The following is a 22,718-nucleotide window of genomic DNA, read 5'->3' on the forward strand; positions in this document are numbered from 1 at the left end:
AAGCATCTCATAATTGCACGGGCAGACCCTTAATTACTTAGAATGTTCATGCAACAAAAGTTATGCCTTCAGTCAGTTGCTACCTGAGACCAAATAAGAGGTTTTGTTTGTGCCCTTCCAGAGACTACATGATTTCGTAGCCACACTTGAAATTTCATAGACCAAACGGCAAATTAAGAAAACAAATCAAAGATTTTGTTTCAATATAAGGCCTACCTATCTCGACGGAACTTACTTCCAAGAAGCAGCTCAAACGTGTATTTTATCGCGAAGTAACCCCTTGGGACTCCATACGATTTTTGTTCAGTAAACAACAGATATGCATGGTATGGACTTTTAAGTGTACTTCCACCATAGGCCTACCTATGCGTGTTAGTACACAAAGTTAGGACTTCACGTCCCGAAAACATCAGTACTCAGGCGACCGCTCTTTAAGCTATACAACAAATATATCATACTGAAAAACAATAACAAAGTCCCAACACGAACTTAACAATAACCCCCGCCTGCCTTTTCTTTCTACTAGTTCCGCACTCTGGAAAGCGCGAGCTAAAAAGTAAGTTCGAATCACGTGACGCGCAGAGACATTTCTATGTCGAGGGAGGCACCGAGAACCTCATTCGTTCTACACGACCCTTCAGAATCTCACATGATTGCCCTCAAAATATCACATGACGCTGGGCGGAAGTTCCGCAACTCTATTGTTTCCTTGCGAGAGAGTGCCGTTGCGCTGTCTATGGTTTTCGCGAGACCGATGGGAGGACGGTGGATTAGCATGCACATTCCTCCTCCATTACCTCACACTCGGAGAAGGGGCTGCTGGGATCGTGGAGGACCTGGGCTCTTCTGCCGCCTTGCTTCAGCTCTCTGTTTAGCCGGCGGCGAGCCCGGGTTTCCTCGTCCGGTTTCGCTGTGCGGTTCCCCCCCCCCCCCCGCACGCATACACACACACACACAGCCTGCCTTGCCCTGCCCTGCCCTGCCGGGTCCACCTCTTCGGCGCTCACCAGCCCTGGCCCATGGCTTCATGAAGCGCGGGGCGGTAGAGGTGGCGGCGGCGGCGGCGGCGGCGGGGAGGCAAGAGCAGGAACGGCGGCGGCGGCGCTGGTGGCGGCGACGGTGGTTGGGTTGAAAGAGTGGCTGGGGCAGGGAGCCAGGAACAGAGAAGGTGGGGATTCTCTCGCTCTGTCCCTGGGCGAGGGGTGCGCAAATGCTCCCGCAGGTCTCTTCTCCCACTTACACCCCCCCACGCACCCCTCCCTGGGCCACTCAGGTTCCCCATATCCCACAGAAGCCCCTGGGCGCTTCACCCCGCCGGGCGCCCACTGCTGGTGCTTTGGTCCTCCTTGCCCCCGCCTGTCGCTGCTTGTCTTGAGGACCAGCCGCTAGCTTGCTCTTCCTTCCCTCTCGCCCACCGGCCTCTGTTTTGCTCCCGCCAACCGGCCATCGGGTGGTCCTCCCCACTAGCTTCATCCCCATCCCATCACGTTTCTTTTGCTTTACTGTTTCTCTTGTCTTTCTCCAGTCTGTTTCTTCACCGACCGCCGGGTGGGTGAATAACACAGGGCTGACTGGGTTTGGATCACGAGAACCAGGTTCAACTTCCTGCTCAACCAGTGGAGCCTATTGGGCGGCCTTGGGCAAGCTTAGCTTCCCTTCCCTTCCCTTCCCGGGTTGTGAAGATAATTGAGAAGATGTAAATTACTCTGAACACTGGGAAAAGCACTGAATTGAAGATGATTGCTTCTCTTAAGTATTGTCACCAAGGCTGCCCCTTGTTCTCCTCTGCCATGTGCTGGTTGTAATTCTAAGTACACTTAATTGGGAATCAAGTCTCATTGAACTTGGTGGGATTTACTTTAGAGTAGATGTGCTCAGAGTGCTCTGACAAAATGTTTCTCTGAGATCCTTTAGTGCAAGTTTGTTTACTTGGCTGCCGCTCGTGCTCTTTCCTTCCTACTTCTCCCATGTTTGCATTCGCTGTATTTCATCTCTCTATTGTTTGTCCTTTTCATGTATGACTCTTTTTCCTGACATTGTCTGAGTTAAGTCCAAACACCTTGCCCCTTACTTGTGCTGTCATACTATTTTGCCCTGATAGCTCCTCATTAGTACACATTTTGTTCTTATTTTTGCTTTTCCATTTTGCTTCTGCTGCTGCTTTGTGTGCCCAGTCTCTGCAATGCTTTAAAGAGGTTTTGTGTCTGAGGCTGGGATGAAGTAGAGTTTATTTAAAATGGCCAAGCAGCAGTAAATAATGTTCTTGGGTCAAGAATAGAAAGGTGAAAGGAAAGTTTAAGCCTTTCAAGGAGAGACCCACATTTTAGTTTGTGTATCACAAGCTGTTTGATCTTGTTACCCAGTTGATGAGCAGTGTATGTTATCTAGTGTACCTCTCTTATGTCTGCTTCACGGGCTCTACTGGCAAGGAGGTCATGGTTTCTTCTGTGCAATGAGCTTTTGTGTTCATTTTAAAATTTGCCTACATATGACTTTCAAGTTAAATGATCCCTGATCATTTTTACTTTTTCTTTCCAGGTTTGGGGAACAGGAATGGGCCGTGAGAGGAGAAAATTCATTCCAGATATAAAATAGCTTCCCCTTCCACCTGCCCCACTACCCCTTGGCAATATAAGGTTTCTGCTTTCAGTAAGTATTATCTCAGGCATAATATATAAATATATATTTGTAAAATGGGATGGTGCACACATAAGACCAGTGATGCTAAAAACTGTTATCTGCAATTTGGTGAAGTGGGGGTGTTCGCACAGCCATATAACCCCATCTTTCTCATCTGCTGAAGTGACTGTAGTTAGGTAACTGGGTGGGGGCGGGTAGGTTGCCTGGTTTATCCTTGGATAAAAAGGAGATGAATTGGTGATTATCTGTTAAAATACTTGTTTCTATTTGTTGATCACAAAATTTCAGTCTAAACCACACATACAGTGGGTATAGGAAAGAATCACCACCTTTGATAGACCTTAAATTCTGGTTCCCTTACATCCTGAAATAAAAACACAAAGAAAATTCCCTTCACCAGCTGTAATATCCAATGCAACCTATAACATCCAACTGAAAAACATCACAATTACAGTCCAGAAAAAGTGTCAGAAATAAAAAACAATAATTACTGAGATTGAAAAAGGATCACCTCCCCCCCCCATGTCAATATTTTGTTGAACCACCTTTTGCTTTAATAACAGCCTTGAGTCTGTTGGGATACTTCTCTATCAACCTTGCACATCTAGACGGAGCAATATTTGCCCACTCCTCCATACAGAACTGTTCAAGTTCGGTCACATTGGATGGTAGGTGTTGGTGGACTGCTATCTTCAAATCTCTCCACAGATTTCCTATGGGATTTAGGTCTGGGTTCTGACTGGGCCACATGAGGACGTTCACTTTTTTCTCCTTCAGCCACTGTGTGGTCAATTTTGCTGTGTGCTTCGGATCGTTGTCATGTTGAAAGGTGAATCTTCTGCCCATCCTCAACTGTCTGGCAGAGGGTAGCAGGTTTTCTTCCAGAATCTGACGGTATTTTGCCCCATCCATTTTTCCTTCTACCCTAATGAGAGCCCCAGTCCCTGAGGCAGAGAAACACCCCCACAACAGGATGCTGCCACCTCCATGCTTCACTGTAGGTATGGTGTGTTGTGGATGGTGAGCTGCGTTGGATTTACGCCAGGTGTACTGTTTGGTGTTGAGGCCAAATAGTTCAATCTTGGTCTCATCTGACCATAAGACCTTTTTCCATTTGGCATCAGAATCTTCAAGGTGCCTTCTGGCAAAGCTCAAACGAGCTTTAATTTGGCCTTTCTTGAGAAGTGGCTTTCTCCTTGCGACCCTCCCGAACAAGCCACATCTGTGGAGCGCTCGTGAAATTGTTGTCACATGCACAGAACAACCACTCTTTGCCATGAAGTCCTTTAACTCCTTCAGAGTGGCCATTGGCCTCTTGGTAACCTCTCTTACCAGTTTCCTCCTTGCTCTTCCATCCAGTTTGGAGGGCCGATTGGATCCAGGGAGGATAGCAGTCCACCAACACCTACTATCCAATGTGACCGAACTTGAACAGTTCTGTATGGAGGAGTGAGCAAATATTGCTCCGTCTAGATGTGCAAGGTTGATAGAGAAGTATCCCAACAGACTCAAGGCTGTTATTAAAGCCAAAGGTGGTTCAACAAAATATTGACATGGGGGGGGGAGGTGATCCTTTTTCAATCTCAGTAATTCTTGTTTTTTATTTCTGACACTTTTTCTGGACTGTAATTGTGATGTTTTTCAGTTGGATGTTATAGGTTGCATTGGATAAGTAGAGCTGGTGAAGGGAATTTTCTTTGTGTTTTCATTTCAGGATGTAAGGGAACCAGAATTTAAGGTCTATCAAAGGGGGTGATTCTTTCCTATACCCACTGTACATGCCAGCCTCTGTCACATTTTCTCTTGGAACTTTGCATGCAAATAATAATCTCATGCACATACATTACTATCTTACAGTTGCCCTTGGACTGGAGCTCTATGCGTGCTTACTTGAGGCTTACTTCTGAATAAACATGTATAGGATCAGACTGCATGCCACATTAGTATACTTTAGGCATAGAAACAGTTGTACAGTCTTCACACTTCCATAGACATAATGTATGTAACTCTTTTTATCACTAACACTTGTATATTATTTGGCACACGCAGAGGAGATGGTACAAAATTATCTTTCTGTAAAATAAAAAAAGAGTGAGAGAAAGAAATGAGACATACAACTAAAGGAGAACATTTCCCTACTGATTTTATAATTTGAAATTAATCCAGTGGCATGACACCTTTCCATTTGTGCCCAGGAGAGATTATATCCTAAACATTACAGTAGCGAAAAATCTTAGTTTGAATTTAGCTTTTCTGCCTCTGGTGGTGGTGTATGGAACTCCTTGATCAGAATCCTTGGTGGGTCCTTGTACCCTAACTGCATTGTACAAATTACACTAAGTTCTGAGAAGGGATGGAGACATTGGATCATCAGCCTCCAGGAAACCCTGAAAGTGAGCTATCATAAGTGAAGGCTCCAAGCTAATAAATCACGTGCTGAAGAGGAAAGATCAGTAACAGGCTGTCTTTCCAGTCCAGTGTATTTATGATAGAGGGGAGTTTATCTCAGTTTGCTTTCTCTAGAATATTTATATCTCCTCTTGTCAGTTTGATCTTGGTGAGCCTAGTGGTCAACTTGCACTAGCACTGCTGATCACACTCTCATGAATACAAATACATGAAGGGTTGCTAAAGGGATCGCCTGAAACTGACAAGTGACTATTAAGCTGAAGGCAGTGGAACATGTGCAGTCTTTGTTGTATGAAAAAGACAAATCCATTACACCTAGTGTTTTCAATGTCTGGGAAAAACAAAAGATCTCCTGGTCTTAAACTTCTTGAGTATACTAGTATTTTAGAGGTGTATTGAAACTTCAGCTTGAAGCTGGATTTTTAACTAAGGTTACAGGCATACAATAAGCATTTTCTGTCACATCTGTTTAACCCATTTCAGGCAAGGTGACATCGCTTAGTACATGTAAACTAGGGCATCTGGAAAATCCAGGCAAGCATCTAGAAAATCCAGAATTAAAGTTGTGCCAACATGCATAAAGCTTTCTTTTAGCTTTTCTGTTGAGGAAAATGGAAAGGCCTGGATAAGCATCATTTTTTGTTTCTCTAGCTGCGGAAATATTCTTCTGCCAGATTTTAAATGATAGAACAGGTTAAATGTCGTGCTATGTAGTCATGTGAAATGATGACATCTGTAGATAGGTCTGCAGATAGTACATAGCCCTTAGGTAACATATTGCTCATGCCAATGTCATAGTGAAATACCTTTTCATTAATAAAGTCTACATGACCTGTGCAAAAACTGTAATGTCTTGATAAGTGTTACACAAAAAGTCTGCCTTTTTATTTAGTTTTTGGCCAGTTTTGCACAATCATACCTTCTGAAATTAATAGATTGTTCCTGTGAGAGATGCAATGGAAAAGTCACATCCCTATAATTTGCTTTTCATTTAGTATAATGTTGAATGTTGCATGTCATGTGTTTTGCCAGGGTTCTACAGTGCTCCAGACAGCAAGTGCTGAATCAGGATGGGAAAAAGACGCTGTGTTCCTCCACTTGAGCCCAAGTTGGCAGCAGGCTGTTGTGGGGTAAAGAAACCCAAATTGTCTGGAAGTGGAACACACAGTCACGGGAATCAAGCCACAACCGTGCCAGTCTCTAGTTCAGGTCCTCTTCAGAACCACCAGCATGCAGACGGGGGCAATGGAAGGGAGAATGTATCAGATTTGACTTTGTGCCCTGGAAACTCTCCAATTACTCGAATGAATCCCACTTCAGGAGCTTTGAGTCCACTTGCCCGGCCAAATGGAACTGCCAACAGCACCAAGAACCTAGTGGTGACAGCGGAGATGTGCTGCTACTGCTTTGATGTACTCTACTGTCATCTTTATGGTTTCCCTCAGCCACGACTTCCTCGATTTACCAATGATCCCTAGTGAGTAAATCCATGAGCATGGGCGGGAATCCTTCCCAAGGTTCTTACATTGTGGGCTAAGAGGGTGAGGTAGGGGCTACTTGAAACACAGGTAAACTGTTAGTGGAATCCACAATACTGTTTTGACATTTGTAGATTGACTTACAATTTGAAATGAAACTGTACACTGTAAATGAAGAAGGCATGACTAGGTTAACCACTATGAGATAGAGCTTTAAACGCACAGGGCTCTAGAACATACAGAGAGCATGTTCAAGCATTTGATATTTCAAGCCTGTGCAGTTGTATTAGTTTTAATAACTTAACTTTGGCTAAGGAATTGGGAAGAGGCCATGGGATAGCATGTTCTTTACCCTCTCCAACACAAATTCATCCCTCCCCTCCAGAGGTCCAGCCTTAACCAGGGTTCAGACTAAAGTTGGTAAAAACCTTAACAATGGTCAGTGCTAATCAAGATTCGCTTTAATCAGATATTTGAGCCCAGGGTGGTCTGCTCCTGCCCGCAGAAGACAGCCTGATGCAGAAAAGTAGTGTCACTTTATCTTTCAAGACAATATATCGTATCGGTATGATATATTACTTACTGATAATACAATATTTCTTTGATATAGATCTGTCAGAATGAAAATTCTAACTGATTCCATCCTAACACAACATGGTAACTAGCTTATAAAAAGTTGCATTTTGTGTGCAGGCATAGAATGAGGACATAGGAACCAGAAAATATGTGTTTAGGTTTGAAATGAGGTATGTTTGACCGAGGGATGAGGTGATTTTGATAGGTTACACAGTGGGGAACGTTCCTGCTAGGGGTGGAGGGTGTGTCCTCCATTCCCAGCAGGCTCTGGCGGCACTGGAAGCAGGAAAGGCGTCTGGGGCTTTCATGTTTCGGACTGCCCCAGGAACGGCTAGCAAGGTGCTGGCAGGTGGGAGTAAGAGTGATAGAGGGGACTGGGAGCAGGAGAGGCAGTGTTGACAGCAGCAAGGCCCGGGAGCCCAACTGCCCACTGGTGGGAGGCAGGAATGGCAGCACAGGCAACGGGTAAGCAGGGAGGGAGGCTGCCTGTGTTGAGACATGAACACAGGCCCATTCTGCCTTCACTACATTGACCAAGAATGAAGTAAATGCTTGTTTTAAAAACCAACAACATAGCTCTGGCAGCAGCTGGATCCTGCCTTTGCAAAATCGTAATCAACATCTTCTCAAGAGTTCTTGCTTTAGAATATCCCTTTCAGATATTCAGTTTCAACTCTTCCTGGTTTCACTCTGGAATGTTTTTGAAATCATGTCCTGGTACCAATTTCAGATTTGGTAAAGACTTTTTAACATGGCTGTGTTGGGCAAGATTTCTCTCTTACCACAAACACAGGATTTCAAACATTAGGCTTACTCAAGACTCGGGTAAACCATGAGTGGCTCTGTACAACCAGGGTTTGCTCTGGTGTGTGGTCTGTATATTCCCAGAAGAAACTAATAACTTCAAAGGTTCTGAAAAGGTCATCTTTCCTGCTTGATTTTTCATGCAGACAGAATGATTCATAGACCTTGCCATCTTTTCTTCCCCAGATCTTGCCTGCTTGCATTTCAGTGATCAATTATTTGTTTCCTCTAGGCTCTGTGCAATTGAGAAGAGGACAGCCTCAAATGTACGTGTGTTAAAAGGAAGGCTAAGAAACATTTTTCTTGGAATTTCAGAGGACAGCTTTTTTTACCTTGGATATGACGTTTTAGTTTAGCATTGCAGAACTGGCTGATGATTCTGGTATATTTCACATTCTCCAGTAGCTTTATTTGCTTGAAACATCTTGATTTGATTTGAGGCATCTTGATTTGCGTTGAGGCAATTTCAGTAAATTTATATTCCCTCCTTCCTCTATGGCGCTTAGAGCATGGTTTAAAATAACACTGTGATAAGAGATTAGGCTGAGAGAGATTTGCCCAAGGCCACTTTCCAAGTTGAGCAGGAATCTGAATCTAAGTTTATTCATATTCAAATGAAACGAATGTTATACTGTTATACCATATCAGTAAGCATATTATGATAATGCATTTGGCCCATAATTTCTGTGGAACAATAATCAGGATTTATTTTATTTTATTTAGTACATGTATATACCGCCCCATACAAAAAGGTCACTGGGTGCTTCACAACATAGAGCCATTAAAACATTAACATAATTTAAAAAATTTAAATTAGGATAAAAACTCTAAAACCAAAGCTTTAAAACTATAAATTAAAAGCCTGACTAAACAGGTATGTTTTTAGGTCTTTTTAAAAACATTGAGAAGGGGAAACTAATTTGGTTAGGATGAACTAACTGCAAAAAGTCCTAGACCCTTGGGACTTACCTTGATGCAAACAGTGCTCCCTCTAACAGGGATTCCCAGATGTTGTTGACTACAACTCCCAACATCCCCAGCTGCAATAGCCTTTGCTTGGGGATTATGGGAGTTGTAGTTAACAACATCTGGAAATCCTTGTTAGAGGAAACACTAGTGCCAAAGATAAACGTTTTACCCCTTTCCTATACAGGATTGTTGTCTTCAAATCTGCTGCTAGTGCATCAGTATTTGAACTATTTTTTTGAGCCCTGCTGTGGTAGTATGTGCGGGTGGGGGAAGAGAAAGTCAAATGAAGTCCAATATTTTTGGTTGAATAGTTGGAATATTTTGCAGCCCTAGAGGGTTGTGTTGTTTTTTTGTTTCTTTTTTGTTTTTTTAATTATGTAACAGGATGAGAAATCTGTTCTCTTTGAGCCATCCCTCCCTCATGGCTCTCCTGATTTGCCCTCCCTTCTCTTCCAGAGATTTGTGCCTGTGGAATTAGCACAGGAACTGAAAGTGGATGTGGCCATGCCATCTTTTATATTCACTTTTTTGTGTGCACAGCCTTGCTGTGCTTTCTCAGATCCCTGTTGGGGGGAAAACAAAACAAAACTCTGACGTTGTGTGTCAAATAGCAACACAAGACCACAAGTGGGCATCATGAGGAAGTGGCATCTTAACAGGAGTTACCACAAGGTGGGTAACCATCTTTCTTACCAGCTAATATGTGCTCTTATTGTTTTGTCAGGTTTTGGAGCAATTAACTGAGGATGAATGCTAGTTACTAAAACATTCATATAGCCCTTTCCCAAAATTTTCCAGTATACATTGTTCTGAGAACAATGTAGACTGAATTACTATGACCATCTGTCTGTGACCCTTATGGAACTACTTGGGAAACTTCTGAAGTGGATTAGGCCAGTGTACCTATGATCATCTAGAATGTGGCACGCATGTGTACACACACACACACACACACACACACACAGAGCATTAAGAGAGAATTTCATGGATTAATCCTCTCCCTGTTATGGGAATCTGAACACAACAACCAATTCCTTGCCACTGCCATTGTTCACCCAAATGAAGTGCTGGCACCAAGTGATGTGTAGCTTCTCTTTGGGTTTGCTTATAGTCTGTAGCTTTTTGTTTTAAAGAACCATAGCCCTGAAGGGCAGAGTGGTTACACTCTCATCATATTTGATGTGGCCAACTTTGCTTTTTCCCTTTAGCAGTAGAAGCAGTAGGTGTCAGTAGTTTCCTGCAGATCATGCTAAATGGTTCATCTTCTAGTGTTAGACTGACTTAAGTGGTGGAGGTATTGAATCCTGAATGGTACAGGCAGAGCATACGTGATTACCTTGTTACCCAGAAATGAAGTCTTAAAGCCAAAGAAACAAAATGGTTGACTCTGGCCTGAATTTAAAGCGGAGACTTACGACTGAACTGAAGAAAATACAAATATCAGTAGCGTATTGAGGATTCAGTCTGCTGTTGATAGCATTGATTTTGGATTCTTTCTAATGCTGCAACACAACTATCTACAACTTTGTCTACATTACAAACAGTTAATTTAAAGAGACAGTATAATTGAATTTTGAATAAATTCAAATATATATATATATATATATATATATATATATATATATATGAACACTTTTTAATCCATTCTGCAATCTGTTGATTTTGGGGCATTCTGCAACTTCTTCTTTTAACTTGCTCATGTTCAGCCATCAAGTTCAGGCTGCTCAAGAGCCCTGTGCATTCTTTTAGAAAGAGTTGGCTCTGATTTTTGAGTGGGGCCACATTGAGAATTTCTCAAATGTCTTGGCAGTTAAATCCCCAACAGTCATAGTTATATGGACACTTGGCTGACAGTGGGGGCTGGACTTTTGCCTCATTAAGACACACAAGGACTTCTTACTGCAGTACAATCATTCAGTTAACATAGGGCATTGTTCCTCGCTGTAAAGTCCGGAGGCCAGTGGCAGCCCCCATCAATCTTCTGTGTGGCTCCCTGACTGTTTAGTGGGCCTACATGAAGCTTTGGCCAAAGCTGAATACTCTGCATAGTCCAGCATCCATAGTCCATTCTCACTGTGCAGTGCTGCACTTTGCCCAATGCCAGGAGGCTCCTTTAAGGGAAACTAAACTCTCTTGAGCCCCTGTACCACCTTGAAAAATGTGCACAGAGTGCTGGGAAGTGTAGCCCTACCCAGTGCTTTCCTCCTGAAGAGAGGGCTCTTTGAAAGGGCCCTCTCAGCACTGAGAACTGTGTACTGTGCGGAGGTCAGCTACCTTCACATGGCGGACTGCCTTCGGGAGAGAGTTTCCTTTCACAATGAAGGTTTTTTTACTAAAGTGTCCTCTGCTTGAAAAATAATGAAGATCACTGACATGGGGGCCCAGATGCTTTTCTAGAAGCAATTGATAAAGAGAAGAATCTGGTCTGTGCCTCACTACATAGTGCATAGAGGGATTTTGGAACATTTGCAGACTTCAAAAAAATGTATGGGCTTGTCAAAAAATATCATGGCAATACCTCATAAAATTTCTACCTTGGGTTAATACAGCAATAATGCAACACCACTCAATAACTAATTCCAGAGGGATAGGTGTGTTAGTCTGTTGCAATAAAAACATGTCTCGTGGTGTCTTAGACTAATTATTTTATTGTGGCATAGCTTCTCCCTACCTGTTGCTCTCCAGTGTCCAGGACCCTGATCCATCCACTGCAAAATAAGTTCTTCAAGGAAACACTTTGTTGGATGTGGGCTAGTAGGCACCTCCCTCTCCTCTCTAGAGCCAGTCTTTCTTTTGCTTCTGTTGTGAACAGACAGAGGGACTGGCTACAGCTGGTTTTGTCTTCCTCAAGTAGTTGGGTGACCAAAAGAAGATGGGGGCGGGCAGGGGAAACAGACATGCAAGCTACCAGCAGCCTGACCAGTGTTCTCTCTAATTATTTTCATCTGAGTACGGAATGAGTTTTGTTCTGGGCAGCAGTATCAAGGCAGTGTGTGTGCACATGCATTCAGAGTGGGGCCTTCCTGATTCAACCTGAGCGGGATTTAAAATGAACTGAGTGGACATCCAAAAATGTGTGAACGCGCACACGGGCGCACGCCTTAGAGAGAACACTGAGCCTGACTTAAAAGAGATGGCACCCATTGCCTGCTTTGTCCGATGTACCTCTAGTCCACAGAAATATATGCCACAATAATCCTATTCACACATGTTCAACACTCCTACCGTATGTACACAGATACAGATTTGTACACATGTACAGTTATTTGCATGTTATGCTGAGGACAGGTATAGAAGTACAATTCTGTACTATGTATTTGAGGAACCTATACCCAGGTCAGGTTCACTTTTAAAATGAATGCAGGTACAGTCACTTATACAGAAACATGTATGAGTGTACAGACATCTGAACACAAGTAAAACATCATGTCTGAAGAGGGCCAATAAACTGGCTAGTCTTTAAGGTGCCACAAGACTCTGTGGATAACTAGTGGGTTTGCAAAACTTATGCTAGAGGTGTATTCCGAGTGTTGGATACATAATACTTGAAAAGCATAATATCTTCAAACTCTTAATATACTTGTATTAGTAAGAAGTCAGACACAGATTTGGCTACTTCTTGAAAACTCCATGAGAAGTAATACCTTTCAATCGCAGCAGCATTGAAGTACGTTCCACCCATGCAGACCTTTTTGATCTACGATAAATGGCTACTTTTAGCCAGACCTCCCAGTGTCACTTTGTTTGAACTGATGGCATGGAAACCTAGAGCCAGCCCTTGGTCATTTTTATGTTCAGTCATAAGCTGGACTTGGCAAGCAGAGGAAAATTCTAGTGGTGTGCCAGAAAATGAGGTGCCAAAGTCAGGCACAAAGAGATGCCATTTCTTCTCCCTTCTGTTGCTTCCTCCACCCCCTGGTCCTTGCCTCCCTCTCACCTTCGAATTGTTTCTATTTTTCCTCATTTCTGTCTGTGTTTTTCATTTTCTGTTTTGCCTTATTGAGAGTTGGTTAAAATGAGATTGCAAGGGCAGAGGGTAGGGACGTTTATGTTAAGCTTTATAAGGTGTTAACCAGTGTTCTCTCTAATTTTTTTCATCTGTGTATAGAATGAGTTTTGTTCTGGGAGGCAGTATCAAGGCAGTATGTGTGCACGTGCATTCAGAATGAGGCCTTCCTGAGTGGGATCTAAAATTAAATGACTGGACGTTTTTTAAAAATTGTGTTTGCATACACATGCCCACACCTTAGAGGAAACACTGGTATTAACCAGCTTGTGTGCTGGGGCTTCTTTGTCTGTTGAAATAAGAAAATCAACATGGTAATAAAAACAGGGAGCCTGTGGAATTATTTAAATGTTATGTAACAGTACCATCTGCATATAAGGATTAAGAAATTGATGCAATGGAAAATCTAAAGTTCTGTGAATACCTTGGTCTATAACTGAAATGAGCAATTTGCCAAAGTTCTAAGCTTTATGTTCGTTTCATAATGTTTACAGAGCTTTCAGCCAAACTTTGAAAATCAATTTTTGTCACTAAGTGCCTGAGAGAGATTTGTTTGTTCTGAAAGTTTGAAGGCAAGAGGTAAACAAAGGCAAGAAGCTTGGAGTAAATAAGATCAGACCTTAACACCTGGAATGTTCTGCTGTAGAAACTGCTTGCTGTGATTTGTGATGAAATCGCATCAGTAGTTGGTTATCCAGGTTTTCTGGCCTACTTGAGCAAAAGTAGTGCAGGATAATAGTGTTTTGCCAGTGTTTATATCTCTGAAATCAAAGTTTACAAACACTAGGAGGAATTTCCTAACTCTAAGAGCTGTTTGATATACAGTTAGCCTTGCTTTTAGTGGTGGGCTCTTCGCTAAAGATTGTAAAATAGAGGCTCAGTGACCATCTGTTAGGGATGCTGTAGCAGATTCCTGCACTGAGCAGGGACTGGATAAGATTATTTCCAAGATGATTTTTCCAGTTCCAAAATTCTATGTCAACGAAAAGAGATTTGAAACTTTAAATGCATATGAAGAAATAGTATTAGCAAATACATAGGTTTATTGACAATTTGCTATTTGGGTTAAAAGGCTAGAGGCAGTTCTATTTTTCAGGTAGATGTGGTAGCTTGGGGTTATCCTCTAGTCAGTTTTTCATGCTTTATTAAATGTACTAACAGAAAAAAATATTGAATGTTTTCCCCATGCCTTTACAGAGCTATTTGGAATAGAAACAGGTTTGACAAATTATCAGCTATATAACTAGGTGATTAACAAGCAGCTTTCAGGTTTTAACTTGCAGTTTTGTGTTAGAGCTAATTGAATTCCATTAGTGACACAAACAGTGTTCCCTCTAAGAGGGATTTCCAGATGTTGTTGACCAACTCCCAGCATCCCCAACTGCAACAGCCTTTGCTTGAGGATTATGGGAATTGTAGTCAACAACATCTGGGAATTCCTGTTAGAGGGAACACTGTTCACAAATTAAGGGAAATGAATGATACCTGTACCAAAGAACTACAAGCACAATTATGCAGGAAATGGTATATTATTGAACAATTATTTTATGTAGCAGTATATTGGAACAGATTCTAAAAATACCAGAAGTCATATTTTAGTCCAGTTATAACAAAATCCATTTTAACTACTGAGGACAGTTGAAAAAAGTAACCCTATTTTACTAGATATGGTTTTTAATCTCTATAAGTGAACATCTTTTTTTTTTTTTAAGGGTGAACCCTGATAGCCAACACAGATTAAAATCACACTTCGACAAATAGGGTTATTTTCTTCAACAAACCTTAATGGATAAGGGTGAAAGATGGACTCTGTTAATATCTGGACTTAAATAAGGCTTCTAACAGTTCCACATATTGTTTCCATTTTCATAAGATGGAGAAATGGAACTAAAATTGTTGTGCATGTAATAGGCCAGTGATTTTCTGCTTCTGTTGTGAACTACTGTTCTGGTTAGCTTGTTCTTCACAGACCACTATATATTAACACCTTATTGCTTCCATATGGAAGACCACTTGAAATCCTATGTACATTGCTTTACACCATTCTGTTCAGTGCTGCCATGAATGGTTCTACTGCTGCATTAAGCATTCTCGGATATCAGACACATACTGTCTGCATTTGGCTTATGTCTTTTCATGGGTGAGGTGTGGAATGTTTTGGTTGTTTTCTATAAGCTTTATAGGCAAGATATGGGAAGTAATAATCCTTCTGCACACCAGCCAACATGTCCCTGTTTTTCCCATTCGGGTGAATGGGAAAATAGGGACATGTTGGCAGGTATGCTTCTGTACTTGGCCATTGAGGTTGAAGAATATTGCCTACAGCTGTACGTGTTGCATTGGGAGGAAATCCTTAGGCAATTGGCTGTGAGGATTATTGAATTGTCCTGATGAGGTACAGGATTATATCTCTTGGATGTGAAGGCTGGATATTAACAGCTGTGATTTTATTTATTTATTTACTATGGCTTACATGCAGAGCAGCAATATGAGGATGCAGCAAGAGGCTTCCAAAGTAGCAGAGTACAGGGAGGGGAGTGATTTCGCCTTCCAGGACCATGTCCCTGAGGGTTTCTCAGCCCTCTGGAAATTCAGGAGCAATGCTAGATCTAGCAGTATGCCCATGCTGCAAACCTGCTTCTTTAATGAGAGTATGAGCCTGTCCAGAACAGGCCACTGAGATATCCAGGAGAATCAAAGTATATCACTCCTTTTGTCTCCCCTGGAATCCACCAGGACAACTAAAGCTTTCTCTGTCAGAAACCAGATTGAAATGGATCTGGATGATCTACTAAAGAGCACCTGGAATTTTCTAGCCATTACTTAAGCACTTTGCCCCAAAAACAAATTAGAGACTAGTTTATAATTACCATGGTGGTTCTTCATGATCTCTGTGCATCACACTTGGGTATGCACCTGCACAGAGCCACAAACTTGGAACATTTCAGAGCTTTTCATTCAAAGGAAAAGGAGTGGGAAAACGACCCCCCTCTTGGCTAACTATCCTCCTTACCTCAGTCTTTCATCAACCCCCGCTTGAGCAGGACCTTGGAATTTTTCCTCAGCTTGTTCTGTGGGAGAATGATAGGTTTTAATCCAAAATTTCCCTCCATGTTGCTTCTTTCTTTGTTTCTCATTTTATTTGCTTATAGTCTCTAACTATTAGTTTGCATGTTTTATTCGGAACCCCACCACCACGTTACTGCCCCGGCCTTGATAGGCCACAGGTGGCTTATGGCCACGAGTGCAAAAATAAACTTTAAGTGGTGTGCTGACTGCTGCTTAAAAATCCCATCTTCCATCAGGCACTCCAAGTGCCTACTCTGCCTCAGAGAGACACATAGAACAGACTCCTGCAGGGTCTGTCTAAGCTTCACAAGACAGGCCTGCTGAAACAGGGCATCCTGGCTCACAGCACCTCTGTGGGAAAGGGCGCTCCAAGCCAGCACCTTGGTTGCAGACACTGCACCCAGCGCAGGAAGGCTCGGACAGTCAACCTACTTCAGCAGAGCCTCCTGCTCAAAATGCGCTAGAGGTGCCACCGCCAGAACTGAAGCCTGGGCTACCCCCACCCCCACAGCAACCACCACTGCTGCCAGTCCTGACATTACTTGCTCTGCTGTTGAAGCCAGAGCTATCATTTACTCTGGCCCCTGTTACTCTGTTGCCACAGTTTCCACCTCAAATCTGGCAGGCACCCCAGTCTCTGCTCCTCAGGCTAAGAAGGGAGCCACCTCTAACCCTGATCACCTTAAAGGGACAGTGCAAAAAAAAAAAAAAAAGGCTAACAAGAAGCCTGATCAGGCACAGCCCTCGGAGGACATGGGGCAGGCAAAGAACGCAAAGCCAAGGCAAAGAAGGGTTCCCATGCACTGCCAGACACAGAAGATGCACAGGGAGAGCAACCAAAAAGAAAAAAGAAAAATATTTAAATACCCCTGTCCTTCGTTCCCTTGAACAACATCCACAGTTGCCTTCCCCAGAGCATTCTTCTGTATCAGAAGAGAGTGTACAGCCTTACAGACCCTTTTTAGATCCTGAGTCCCAACCCGATGACTTAAAGGCAAGTGCTGACAGCAGACCCCCAGAATCGCCAGGGTCTCCTCGACACATGTATGGGTGCCACTACTGGCACCGTGGAAAGTGCAGCTATTACTCCCCTGATGTGCGCAGTTCGCACTTCTCCCAGGGTCCATGGGACCATGGTGGATATTATGGGCTACATTATAGAGTCACTATAGAGACCCTTATTTTGAATGTTATGCTCCAGATCCACACTGTTCCTCCTTGAGCTATCACAGAGTCTTCACAGTCAAAGTCCCGTCAAAGATCTTCGTCAGCACCTACAGACAGAGAGGGCAAAAAGTTAGATTCAATAGGCAAGCGAACCTATTCCTCAGCGAGCCTCCTCTTTAAGAGTAGCCAATCACCAGGCATGTTGGACCAAATACCAACACTTCATCCTAGAAAAACTAGCCCCTCTCCTAGGGCTTCTCCCTCAGGACCAGAAAATTGCAGCTCAAATGCTTCTACAGGAGGGTTTTCTTGTGGCAAAACAACAGCTACACTCTGCCCGTCACATGACAGACTGTGGATCACACTCCGTGGTTGCAGCAATCTCTCTAAGGAGGCATGCCTGGCTACACTCATCGTCAGTAACTCAAGAGGCCAGGGTGTGGATAGAGGACTTGCCCTTTGATGGAGGAGCCCTGCTTGGACAAAAGACAGATGACACCCTCAAAAGGCTTTGAACCACGTCTCGCTCTATGGGTTTCACCCACTCCTGTTCTTATACCTCCAGCAATAGGAGAAAGTTCTGGCCTAAACAGCACTAACCTAGACAATTACCTTCATCATACTATTCAGGCGATTTCTTTTGTCAGCATCAGTACCGTTACCAACAGCAGAAGCAGTTACCTTCCTCAGCATCAAAGCCTTAACTCTTCTGCTAAATCTAAGCTGTGATACACAAAGAGACAATGATGCTACAACCTCCAAACTGGATCAATACTACTGCTGCCACCCCCTTCAAAAAAGAGGTCCTGAAATGAAGGCCAACATTAGAGCATGTATCAGTATACATGGAGGAGTCCCATTTGGGCTGAGGAGAGTTATCCACAGTCACACAATGCGTGAGTTCTAATGATAATTCAAAACTGCTACAAAATAGAATTTCAAACCTTGCCCCCAGATTCTGGTATAAGAACTACGCCACCATCTACACACCTATTGGAGGAAATTAAATCCCTCCTCCAGAAAGGGGCAATTGAGAGGATTCATCAAACAGCTCAGGACGGCGTCTTTTCAGGATACTTTACTGTCCCAAAGCCAGATGGTGGCCTACGGCTGATCTTAGACTTGAGAGGTATGAATATATGAATGAATTCAATATCCCTGTTATTGAATTGCTTCCCTTCCCTGTTGATTCAATCCATCATGCGCCTCCTCTCAGGAGGGGTTTGGTTTGGTTTGCATCTATAGATCTCAAGGACACATATTTCCAACTCTCTATTGTCCCCCACCACAAAAGGTTCTTGAGAATTCCATGTAGCTGGCCAGTCTTACCAATATGCTGTCCTGCCTTTGGTTTGGCTTCTGACCCACCCATTTTTACAGGGTTGTTGTGAGGAGAAACATAACTATGTACCCTGCTTTGGGCTTCTTAGAGTAAGAGCGGAATATGTATGTATGTATGTATGTATGTATGTATGTATGTATGTATGTATGTATAAATAAATAAGAAAGAAAGAAAGAGAATGAATGAATGCATGGCAGTGGTGGCTGCACACCTGTGTCTGCAGGGTATATAGATATAGACTATATATTATATATAGGTATAGATATATATAGACTAGAGAGAGAGAGAGAGTCTTCCTATATATAGATAACTAGCTATTGGTTTCCCCATCCTGTCAACACCTCGTGGATAATATAAGGGCCTACTACATTCGCTAGACCTACACATCAATCACAAAAAATCTAAGCTAATGCCGACGCAGGCCATAGAATTCTTGGGCATGCTCCTAGACTCCCACTGAGAAAAGGCATTCCTTTCAAAACACCATATTCTGACCATTCAGGAAGCAGTATGCAGTTTCTGGAAAAGGAAGGTGCATACTGCCTGTTTCATCCAGCGCTTATTGAGGCTGATGGTCTCCATGATGGCAGTGCTCCCTCTAGCTCAATACCACATGAGGCCACTTCAGACATGGTTCCTAAGTCCTTTCAAGCCCCATTGCCAGCATCACAATAGGAGACTTGGGGTTCCCACAAGAATACAGGCATCTGCCTTCTGATGGGCAGACTGTGCCAACCTGACAAAAGGGAGTCCTTCTCATCGACCATCTCCGACCATGACAATAACCACAGGAATGTCTACAAAGGTCTGTGGGGGCTCGTTTCAAGAACCTGATGGTGGCAGGGAGATGGTCTTGTGTGAAACAACACAGGCACATAAACTACTTGGAGTTGTTAGCCATTTTTCAGGTGTTAAAATCCTTCCATCATTGGATCCGGGGATCCCCAATACTGATCTTAACGGACAACACAACTGCACGTTCCTACATGCAGGGAGGCACAGGCTCTTATCATCTGTAGTGCCTGGACCTCCAGTTGTGGAGTTGGTGCATTCAGAAGAACATTTGACTGGTTACGGTTCACATAGAAGGGCAAATGAACACCCTAGCAGATGCCCTGAGCAGGCAGGATTGCCTGTCTCATGAATGGCCATTAGACCTGAGGCTGTTACAGAAAGTGTTCCGCAGCTGAGACACACCTGCATTGGACTTACTTGCAACACGGTTCAACACGAAGTGTGCCCAGTTCTGCAGCAGAGTGGGCAAGGACCACAGGTTGTTGGACGATGCCTTCCTCAGGAATCAGCTGCTCTCTGCCTCCTCACCAATTCCGTTGATCCCAAAGGTAATCCAGAAGATAAAGCAGGACAATGCACAAGTCCTGCTGGTCACCCCTTGGGGGCCACAGCAGCCCTGGTAACTGCCCTTCTACATCTATCCAGGCTGACTTACCGGCATCTTCCTCTGTCATCTTGACGTCTCACACTGGACCAGAGAATGTAGTTACACCCCGATCTGGACTTTCTCCACTTGACAATCTGGAAGATAGAGTGTTCAGCGAACTCAGTGAGGATGAAAAGAGAATTCTTGCTGCCTCTAAGAAGCCTTCCACCCAGAAAACCTATGCCCTGAAGTGAAAGCGATTTGCAACTTACGCCTTCAGCAAAGGCATATCTCCACAAGATGCTCCCATACCGGTAGTGCTACAGGTGAAACTCGGAAAATTAGAATATCGTGCAAAAGTCCATTAATTTCAGTAATGCAAATTAAAAGGTGAAACTGATATATGAGACAGACGCATTACATGCAAAGCGAGATAAGTCAAGCCTTAATTTGTTATAATTGTGATGATCATGGCGTACAGCTCATGAAAACCCCAAATCCACAATCTCAGAAAATTAGAATATTACATGGAACCAAGAAGACAAGGATTGAAGAATAGAACAATATCGGACCTCTGAAAAGTATACAGTGTACTGTGCTTGATTGGCCAGCAAACTCGCCTGACCTGACCCCATAGAGAATCTATGGGGCATTGCCAAGAGAAGGATGAGAGACATGAGACCAAATAATGCAGAATTGCTGAAGGCCGCTAATGAAGCATCCTAGTCTTCCATAATACCTCATCAGTGCCACAGGCTGATAGCATCCATGCCATGCCACATTGAGGCAGTAATTGCTGCAAAAGGGGCCCAAACCAAGTACTGAATACATATGCATGCTTATACTTTTCAGAGATCCGATATTGTTCTATTCTTCAATCTTTGTCTTCTTTGTCAATCTTTGTCTTCACTCTCTAGATGTAAGGAGAGCTTTGGCTTTTTATGTGGATAGGACAAAACAGTTTCAGCAATCCTGTTATTATTCTTTAGTTACTCTGGTCCCTCTAAGGGTCTTCCAGTCTCAGCTCAAAGAATTTCAGCCTGGATAAAGGTAGCCATTTCTCTTTCTTACCAGCTGACTAAGAAGCTCTGCCTTGCCCCTTATGGGCCCATCCAACCGGGGCAGTAGCAGCTTCTACAGCTTTTTGGAGCAGAGTTCCTCTAGAGAACATCTGTAGGGCAGCAACTTGGTCACAAGTTTCCATGTTGGTTAGACACTACACCCTTGATGTCAGGTCTCAGGCATAGGCTGCATTTGGCTCTGAGGTTCTGAGTACGGTCTGCAATTAGGGCTTCTCCATCCGACCAGGTAAATCTAGCTTGCTACTATCCCAAGTGTGATGGACAGAGACCACAAAGCAGAAAAAGTTGCTTACCTGTAACCATGGTTCTTTGAGTGGTCTTCTGTTCATTCACACTTCCCTACCTGCCTCTCCACATCAGCCTATTTGGGGGAAGAGGAGGGGGGATTCCTTGGTTGGGGTGGTCTCCTAGAATGAGGTAAGGAGGGTAGTTAGCCAATAGGGGGATCATTTTCCTGCTCCTTTTCCTGTGAATGACAAGCTCTGGAATGTTCAGAGTTCATGGCTCTGCGCAGGCACATACCCAAGTGTGAATGCGCAGAAGACCACTCGAAGAACCATAGTTACAGGTAAACAACCTGTTCTTAAGGGGAGGCCTCACAGCCTCCAACTTCAAAATAGCTGGGATATGTCCCATTAGTAAGTGTTAGTTTTCAGGATGGTATTTAGAGGCTGCTAGGCAGGAAGAACAAGGGTCAAGCTGATGAGTTGTGGCACAACTCATCAACTTCAAAGGACTTTGTTTGATTCCTCAGGCAAAATCAGCTGAAGTTCACTTAAACTATTGTGGACATGGATGAATTTGTAATAAAATTATGATAAATAATTAATCCGTGCCTTTGTGGATCACAACCAGTACATGACTTATTGTGCTATACTTATGTTTCACCTCAAGAAGCAGATATGTTTCCCATGGTTCATTGTTTCCACCGAAAAGCAGCTTTTAACTTAATGGTCACAATCTAGCACAGAATTAGGTACACTTAAACTAAGACATTAGAAAGCACATTCCATTCATGCTGGATTGTGGCCTTTGTGTTTGATAGGGTGTAATGGATTCATTTTTAAAAGATCATAAATTAATGGATTAAAGGAATGCAATTCTGACTTGTACAAAGTTAGTCAATATTTGAAGATAAACACTGACACAGACTATCCTAAATGTGTTTGAAGCACTAGAGGAAAGCAGTAAGAAAAGTGTACTCAAGAAAAGAAAAATGCTGAGCTGCTAAAGTTCAACTAAATAAGTGCTGACACTACAAAATACATAGGTTACTGACTACAATATGTATATGGCTTTTCATCGCAAGTGCATTTATGTTCTCTTCATGGTCAATTTATCTATCATATTTATCTATCAAATTGACTTCTCTCAGCAAGAATTATTTGAAGGCTGAGTTTTCATGTTATGCATTTTCAGTCCACTCTTTGTGACATGGAAGACAGGGCGAGACAAGCGACTTCGGGGTTGCATTGGAACTTTCTCTGCCATGAATCTTCACTCAGGACTCAGGGAATACACATTAACCAGGTAAAGACATCATCAGTGCAACCACGTGTCTAGCAAGAAACTGGGCAAAGGAAGCATCTGCGATGTCTAATCTTTGGTCTCATGTATGTCCTGCTGGTCTTTGGTCTCATGTAAGTCCTGTTGCCAGAACAGGTGTTTTCCATCACCATCACCACTGCAATGACTTTAGTGCTCCTAGAGGTAAAATTGATAAATCATTCTGTAAATTGTACTGTAGTGCACTGCATCCTTCTGCTGCAGACTGGAAAACAACCCACTTGAGAAT

At 43.1% G+C, this 22,718-nt stretch overlaps 1 protein-coding gene across 4 annotated transcripts in view; it reads left to right on the forward strand.

Annotated features, from left to right (window-relative positions):
* Positions 1-736: 736 nt before the first annotated feature.
* Positions 737-22,718, forward strand: part of AMMECR1L (AMMECR1 like) — a 31,067-nt gene continuing 9,085 nt past the window's right edge. The window contains exons 1-4 of one of the 4 annotated variants that reach the window (XR_008319236.1): positions 737-1,168; positions 2,539-2,649; positions 6,082-6,526; positions 22,343-22,453. Coding sequence is in view for 3 of the 4 variants with exons in the window: in XM_053308308.1 (XP_053164283.1) it covers positions 6,120-6,526; positions 22,343-22,453 (518 nt within the window). In the remaining variant the exon portion in view is untranslated. The remainder of the gene's footprint in view (positions 1,169-2,538; positions 2,650-6,081; positions 6,527-22,342; positions 22,454-22,718) is intronic. The other 3 variants (XM_053308308.1, XM_053308306.1, XM_053308307.1) reach the window with 3 other exon arrangements.

This window comes from Hemicordylus capensis, chromosome 3 (assembly GCF_027244095.1).
Source record: "Hemicordylus capensis ecotype Gifberg chromosome 3, rHemCap1.1.pri, whole genome shotgun sequence".
In the NCBI taxonomy this organism is placed as follows: domain Eukaryota; kingdom Metazoa; phylum Chordata; class Lepidosauria; order Squamata; family Cordylidae; genus Hemicordylus; species Hemicordylus capensis.